This window comes from Pollachius pollachius (assembly GCF_949987615.1).
Source record: "Pollachius pollachius genome assembly, chromosome: 14".
NCBI classification, from domain to species: domain Eukaryota; kingdom Metazoa; phylum Chordata; class Actinopteri; order Gadiformes; family Gadidae; genus Pollachius; species Pollachius pollachius.
In genome coordinates, this window is record NC_136947.1 from 18,031,130 (window position 1) to 18,038,628 (window position 7,499).

General features: G+C 47.6%; 1 protein-coding gene across 1 annotated transcript in view; it reads left to right on the forward strand.

Moving 5' to 3' along the window:
* Nucleotides 1–4,862, forward strand: part of LOC307085868 (ephrin type-A receptor 3-like) — a gene marked incomplete at both ends in the record, with an annotated part of 88,578 nt that extends 83,716 nt beyond the window's left edge. The window contains 5 exons of the mRNA XM_079750769.1: nucleotides 1,412–1,621; nucleotides 3,108–3,257; nucleotides 3,678–3,868; nucleotides 4,214–4,354; nucleotides 4,763–4,862. Of these exons, the coding sequence (XP_079606895.1) occupies nucleotides 1,412–1,621; nucleotides 3,108–3,257; nucleotides 3,678–3,868; nucleotides 4,214–4,354; nucleotides 4,763–4,862 (792 nt within the window). The remainder of the gene's footprint in view (nucleotides 1–1,411; nucleotides 1,622–3,107; nucleotides 3,258–3,677; nucleotides 3,869–4,213; nucleotides 4,355–4,762) is intronic.
* Nucleotides 4,863–7,499: the final 2,637 nt, after the last annotated feature.

Here is a 7,499-nt window from a genome sequence, read left to right on the forward strand (position 1 = left end):
AATAAAGGGGGGCGGGCCAGAGAAAGAGAAAGTGGGGGTGGTGGAAGAAGAAGTATAGTAGAAGAATAAGATTGATTGGTTGGCAGTCTAGATTCGCAGATGAGGGTAAAAGAGATAGATACATAGATAGAGACATAAAGAGAGGCAAAGCGAGAGACAATGGATGAGGGGAGGCGGGGAGAGAAAGTTCGAATCAAATCTTGGCTCTCCTTGCGAAAGTGAGCGAGCGAGAGACAGGAGGAGCGGAGGGTGACAGAGACGGATAGGTGGAGATGGAGAGAATAGGGGGAAGGATGATGGTAAGCTGATATTAAAGAAGAGGAAAAGAAGAAGCCGAATGACTGATAAGGCGGGCAGGTTTTTAACGGTGACCGCGGGCGGAGGGCAGCCATAATGGGCAGAGAAAGGTGAGCCGAGTGCTCATGGATCACTGGCAGTCACCGCACTTTGCAAAAGACATCTCAAACTCCTAGCACTGCTACAGAGACACGGGCGCCACCCTTGCAGGAAGTTAGGTGTGTGTGGGTGTGTGCGTGTGTCTGGTGTGTGTGCGTGTGTGTGTGTGTGTGTGTGTGTGTGTGTGTGTGCATGTGTGCGTGTTTTTGTGTGTTTGTGTGTATGCGTGGGAACGGGTGTGTGTTTTTGTGTGTGTATGTGTGTGTACGTGTACTTGTGTGTGTGTGTGTGTGTGTGTGTGTGTGTGGATGTATGCGTGCGTATGTGTGCTGGTGTGTGTGTGGATGTATGCGTGCGTATGTGTGCTGGTGTGTGTGTGCATGCGTGTTTGTGTGTATGCGTGCTTGTGTGTGTGCGTGTCTGCGTGTGTATGTGTGCTTGTACGTGTGTGAGTGTGTGTGTGAGTGGGTACGTGCAGAGTAACAGGGGGGGCTATACTTTTAAACCCAGAGGTGTCCTGTTTCTCCCTCCTGAAAGGACTGCCAGGGCACCGTTAGTCTTGGGAGCGTTGCCCTCAGACCCGGAGAGGAGTTCTGTTATTCACAGTAGCAGTCTGACTGGCGTGTCCAAGGACTGCACAGGACAGATGCTCACCGCCGAGGAGTCGCTGCCTTGAACCCTTCCCCAAGACAAATCTCTCTTTTATTACACACAAACCTTTTGTCCCACGCGTCTTGATTGATTGTATCATTGTGTCTTACTCTTCTGTCTCTCTCTCTCCCCCCTCCTCTCCCTCTATCTATTCTGCTCTGTCTTCTTCTCTCTCCCTCTGACCTATCTCTCTCGTGCTTCATGTCTTGCTCTCTCTCTCTCTCTCTCGCTCTCGCTCTCGCTCTCTCTCTCTCTCTCTCTCTCTCTCTCTCTCTCTCTGTCTCTCTCTCTCCCCTCCTCCATCTAACTCTCTCTCTCTCTCTGTCTCTCTCTCTCTCTCCATGTCTCTCTCTCTCCCCTCCAGAAGCACGACGGTCAGTTCACGGTGATCCAGCTGGTGGGGATGCTGCGTGGCATCGCCTCTGGTATGAAGTACCTGTCTGACATGAGCTACGTGCACCGGGACCTGGCCGCGCGCAACATCCTGGTCAACAGCAACCTGGTGTGTAAGGTGTCCGACTTCGGCCTGAGCCGAGTTCTGGAGGACGACCCGGAGGCCGCATACACCACGCGGGTAAGAGGAGCACCGCACGCACTCACACACACACACACACACACACACACACACACACACACACACACACACACACACTCATACATGTGCACAAAAACACACACACACACACACACACAAACAAAAATGTGCACAAACACACACATGCACGCGATTAACTATTAACTTTTGTCATTCTCTATGTGTGATTAGTATCCAACATACACAAAAAGCAGTTGGGAATAAAAGTAATTCATTAAACTATCACAAGGTGAACCACATGCAGAGACTGTTTATGTCTCTTATATTCCTACCTTGGAAGCACTCCTCTGTAGCTCTGTTCACGGCGTTAATGTTGTAAATAGATAAATAAATAGACCTAAGCCAAACACTAGCATCAGGATGTAAATTATGCGGCGTAATCTAAAATGCCCACGAGGAGATGTTTTTTATTCATATTCATAGAAATTTGTTGCAATGTTATTTTTTAATATGGCATTACCCAATGGCCCTCGGAGGTCTGTTTCATGCTGCTGACAACTACAAACTCCGTACACTAACATACACACACACACACACACACACACACGCACACACACACACACAAAAGAACACACGCACACAAACTAGACCATGTCCACGTAAGCACACTATTTAAACAGAGTCATTGGCACGAGGAGGGATCGCTGAGAGAGCAAGAGTGAGAGAGTGAGAAAGTGAGACGTAAGAAAAACCAACAGCGTTATGTAAAGCGAGAGACGGGAAAAGATGCAGTGAAAACCTAAGGACAGTGCCTTGTGAATCGCAAGCTTTGTCTTCTATTTGACTTTGACCGAGCGTGGATGGTGTGACTGCTACAGAAGTCGTTGCTGCAGTGTAGCATCCACTGCATGTTAAAGAGATTTCCTCAGCACTATATAGAAATGTATATGTATGTGTGTGTGTGTGTTTGTGTTTGTTTGTGTTTATTTGTGCCTGTGTGTCTGTGTGTGTGCACCCCTGCTTAGCGCCTTTCGCTACTATACAGTGGGCCGTATAGAATTCCTTGATCTGCATCAACAAAGGCTGTTAGTGTAGTGTGTGTTTGTGGGTGGTTGGTGTTTGCGTGTGTTTTTTTGTGTGTGTGTGCTTCTGTGTGTGTGTGTGTGTGTGTCTGTGTGTGTCTGTGTGTGTCTGTGCGTGTGTGTGTCTATGTGTGCGTGTGTGTCTGCGTGTGTGTGTGTGTGTGTGTGTGTGTGTGGATGGGGGAGAGGGGTTTGACTCTAAATGAGAAAGAAGGAAATAAAGAGGGTGTCAGAACAAAGGCTGCATGTAAGGGGTTACAGAGTACAGAGGACGCCTTAAGATCCACACCTCTAACCGTCTCAGCTTTAAACAGAGGTCCTGTGCTGTCTCCTGTCAAGGTGGGATAATCAAACATAGGGGGATTCTCTGTTCTGTTATAATGGGGTTCATTATACTAACATGCATATGAATCATTCTTGTCATGGTCATCTTGTGCTCACAGGGAGGGAAGATCCCCATCCGGTGGACCGCCCCGGAGGCCATCGCCTACAGGAAGTTCACATCGGCCAGCGACGTGTGGAGCTACGGCATCGTCATGTGGGAGGTGGTGTCCTACGGGGAGAGGCCTTACTGGGAGATGTCCAATCAGGATGTAGGTTACTTACACACACACACACACACACACACACACACACACACACACACACACACACACACACACACACACACACACACACACAAGACTCATTATACACTATAACGTGTAAAACCCTAAAATGTCGACTCCATGCCCTTATCATCTAATAGTTGCTCCAAATATTTCCCCCCCTGAGAGTGGGGCTGGCGCTGCAGCCAGTTGTCTGGGTTACTCAAATCCTGCGTGCTCGTGCATAAAAATAGGGAGGCTTTTAAATATGTATGTATCAGCAAGAATATGACACCTGCATATTTTTTCGCTTCTTAAACAAAAGTTAAGGAAGTGATGCTGAATTCAAATTGTTATTTTTCTCATGACGTGACTGTAATCCCTGACCTCCACCCTCTGACCTCTGACCTCTGACTGTCCCCCCAGGTGATCAAGGCCATAGAGGAGGGCTACCGCCTGCCGGCCCCCATGGACTGTCCCGTGGTGCTGCACCAGCTCATGCTGGACTGCTGGGAGAAGGGTCGCAGCGAGAGGCCAAAGTTTGGCCAGATCGTCACCACGCTGGACAAGCTGATCAGAAACCCAGCCAGTCTCAGGGAGCTGGCCAACAGCTCAGGGTCAGTCGAATACAAGCCTTGAAAGTTCTGGGTTCAAACTCCGCTCTCTGCCCCATCAACCCCCTACCTTTTCCATAAGGACCCGAGTTACTCTGGATAATGCTATCAACCAAATGACTTTTTAGCAATACGTCTGCCATAGATCATTTGTTTTAAATCTAGTCATATTTTTATACACATGAAAGTAAAGTAAAAAGCTCCATGGTGCTGAAATGGACTGGTATGAAGTATCTCAGCCATTCATCATTCTGTTCACTAACAGAGGTTGAGGTTTGTCTTGCCATGGTTATAACGGAGCATGGTCTCGCCGTGGTTGTAATGGAGAGTGGTCTCGCTGTCATCCAGCAGGCAGGACCCCAGCACCCCTGAGTTCAGTGTGAGCACGGTGGACGAGTGGCTGGAGGCCATCAAGATGGGCCAGTACAAGGACAACTTCTCCAGCTCCGGATACGTCACGCTGGACTCTGTCCTCTACATCAGCGTCAGGTATGAGGAGAGAGCGACACAGGGAGAGGGAGGAGGGAGAGGGGGAGAATGCTTATTCATTTGAACGCTTCAAGGCTTGATGTTTGACATGTTGTGCTGGACACAGCTTCTAGAAGATCAGCTGCACGCTGTGTGACAGATTAGTGGTTCAATTGTAAGCCGTTTGAAACAACAGGAAGCAGGTTGTCCGCCTTTATTCTATGTTTAAAGCTGTTGATCAAACGCTCCGAAAGAGGCTCAGTGGGCTGTCTACGTTGTATCATCCGTCTATCCAACATATGTGTTTGATTCATGTTTTTATACAAATAAAGCGGATCGTTATGATCATTAAACTGCCGCTGCACGACCGTTCACTAAGACGTCTCCTGCTCTGCTCTTGTTCCCTCGGTCTCCCCGTCCTCCCTCCAGTGAGCTGGCTAAGATGGGGGTGGGTCTGGCCGGCCACCAGAAGAAGATCCTGTCCAGTGTGCAGAGCCTGCAGACCCAGGGGACGCACGTCCAAGTATAACAGTTGTTCATCCATCCACGCTCACACGCCGCCACTACCCAGCCATAGTGGACGCTCCTGCTAAGAGATTACGGGATCCGTAATGGATGCTCCCTTGTTCCTCACTCCCGCCGCCCCCGCCGCCCTTCCTTATCCCCCCCTCACCCGATTTCATTCCTAAGACACCTGGTGATGTCGGAGACAACATGGACGTTTGGCTCTTGCGTCACCATCCGCCCCTCATACTGCAGTTCCAGTTCCAGTTAATCTCTGCCTCTGATGAAACAAACACCACTGGCTTCAAGCACTCAGCAAAGACCTCCACCACACAGCGAAAACAAGGTCTTCTTCACGTCTCCTGCGGCTCGGGACGGGGATTCACTCCATATCAGCTCAAGTAATAAAAAAATAAAACAGAAAAAAAGTTTACAATCGAAAAAAAAAAACGTCAAAAAGAAGTCAAAGTATAATTATCATCACCGTCTGTGAAAGTGTACAGTTTGTTTTTACTGTATGTTTTGTTTTTTGTTTTCTGTTTTAATTTTTTCTTCCTAATTTGAGAATAGCTATTTGAGTTTCCACCTGCTGATGTGCAAAAAGAGTTAGAGGATGTATTCGTGGAGATTATATGTTTATACGGTATAGGCTGTGTATCCCCAATAGAGATGGACCTAACGTTTGTGTCGGTGGAAAGGTTTACGTGGGTGGACCTTAGGAGTTGTCCTTTCCCCTGACCTCTCTCCCCTTTGATCTCTGTATACAGAATGCTCTCGGATAAGCCAAGACTAAGCATGGCATGAATGTGTGGGGAGTCTTGGGTATAGACTAAATAATGGACCTGCCAGGGTAAACTAGGGTGTGAATGTCGGAACGAAGCCTATGTACGATGACATGCAAACATGCTTTCTCTGAAGGTGTAGGGCTTGGTGGGTCACAACTTTCAGATACACTTCCGTAGCACCAAGCTAAAAAAAAGTGCATGTTAGCTAGCTTGCCTTCACCCATGGTGTATACTGGTGCTGTATAGAAATTAAAGAAATGAACAGAAGCAGACATTGATAGGGGAGCTCGGTTTGCAGTTGGATATATGTTTTGCTCTTCCAGATACAAACAACCAAACATTATTTATTCTTTTAAGAAGTCCTGCAATAAGATGGCGTTGCTCAGGATATTGACGGAGCGTTGGTTTATTTGGAGACAGTTCCATCCTTGAAATGTTTTGCCTTGGCAGTGATTCCTCATCCATGTGAGAGTGGTGGGATTGTGCGCAGAGACACGCAGGACATGATAGTCTGCCCGTGGCGGCAGGTGTAGACACCGCTTCCATTCTGTCTAGCTTGCATGTTGTCGGAAACTAAACATTGCACGTGTTGTGCTTTCTTCCCAAACATTACCTCGCCAAAGACTGAGTGGTGAGCAGTCGTGAGTCGCGAGTTGTCAAGACGATGTCGAGGAAACCTTTGACAGTGAGAAAGGCACACATCGTCACACATCTGTGATAGAGCTAGTCCTATAATAACCATAAAGACAGTTTCTGAGGCTGTGCAACTATCAGAAGGTACATTTTACTTATGGCAATGATTTGCATCGGCGTTTGTGTGTGTGTGTGTGTGTGTGTGTGTGTGTGTGTGTGCAAAGGTTTGACTGTTAGGGTGTGCGTGTGAGTTTGTGAGTGTCCGAGTCAATGTGTGTGTGTGTGTGTATGTGCACACGTGTGTATCTTACAGCCTCATTCTCACGTTATCAGTTGTGTTTGCCTATCGGGAAAAACGTTGCTTTTGCCAGAGTTAACCAGATCATTTTAAAACAGGGTCACACCCAGGATGTGAATACAAGATGGCCGACTACAGCGGCACACACACACGGGGACCTTCTCCGGGTGCACTCGACTGCACCTCAGCCTGCTTGATGCGTTCTTCCCCGAGTTGTGTACTCCGTAGAAACAGTGCAGTATATATGATTGTAACATAGTGTAAAATATGTACAGTGTTGTTAGATTTGTTTGTAATGATGATGGCGACTATGATGACTAGGATGTGCTTTTATCTTGATGGAGAAGAGAGATTTCCACAGGGGTTGTGGTGGGTGGAGCTGGGGTCGTACCCAACAGGTGGTAGAAGATGATTTGCAGGTCTTAAACGATGGAATGTAGCATAGGTGCAAAAGCTTGTATTTTGATTGGCAGGTAACAGTGTCTGCAGTTTCTTCCATAGAGTTACATCGAGTAGAATGTGGTTCTGTCGTCGTCTGAGTGATGGGGAATTCACCTGATTAATAATGATGTTGCATACTTTACAGTGACTTGGACATTTTATGAAACACATTCATAGTCCCATAAAAAATGTCCCTGTCTGCAGGTACGATTCACACCACTCAATGTGTTCTGGAGAATCCGAAGACACGGGCGCATTCTACTCTCTCTAATTCTGTGCTTTCTCTCCCGCGGTCTTCTCTCGTCCGCTGGACTTTTAGATGCCTTATTTGCTGAACTGTCTTTCATTATTTCCGTTGCTCTGTAGGAAGGGGAGGGGGTGGTCTGGAGTTTATGTGTGTGTGTGTGTGTGTGTGTGTGTGTGTGTGTGTGCGTGTGTGTGTGTATATAGTATTTATCTGTGTTCTAGAGGTAACCTCACATCCACATCCCCTTGGTTATATGGT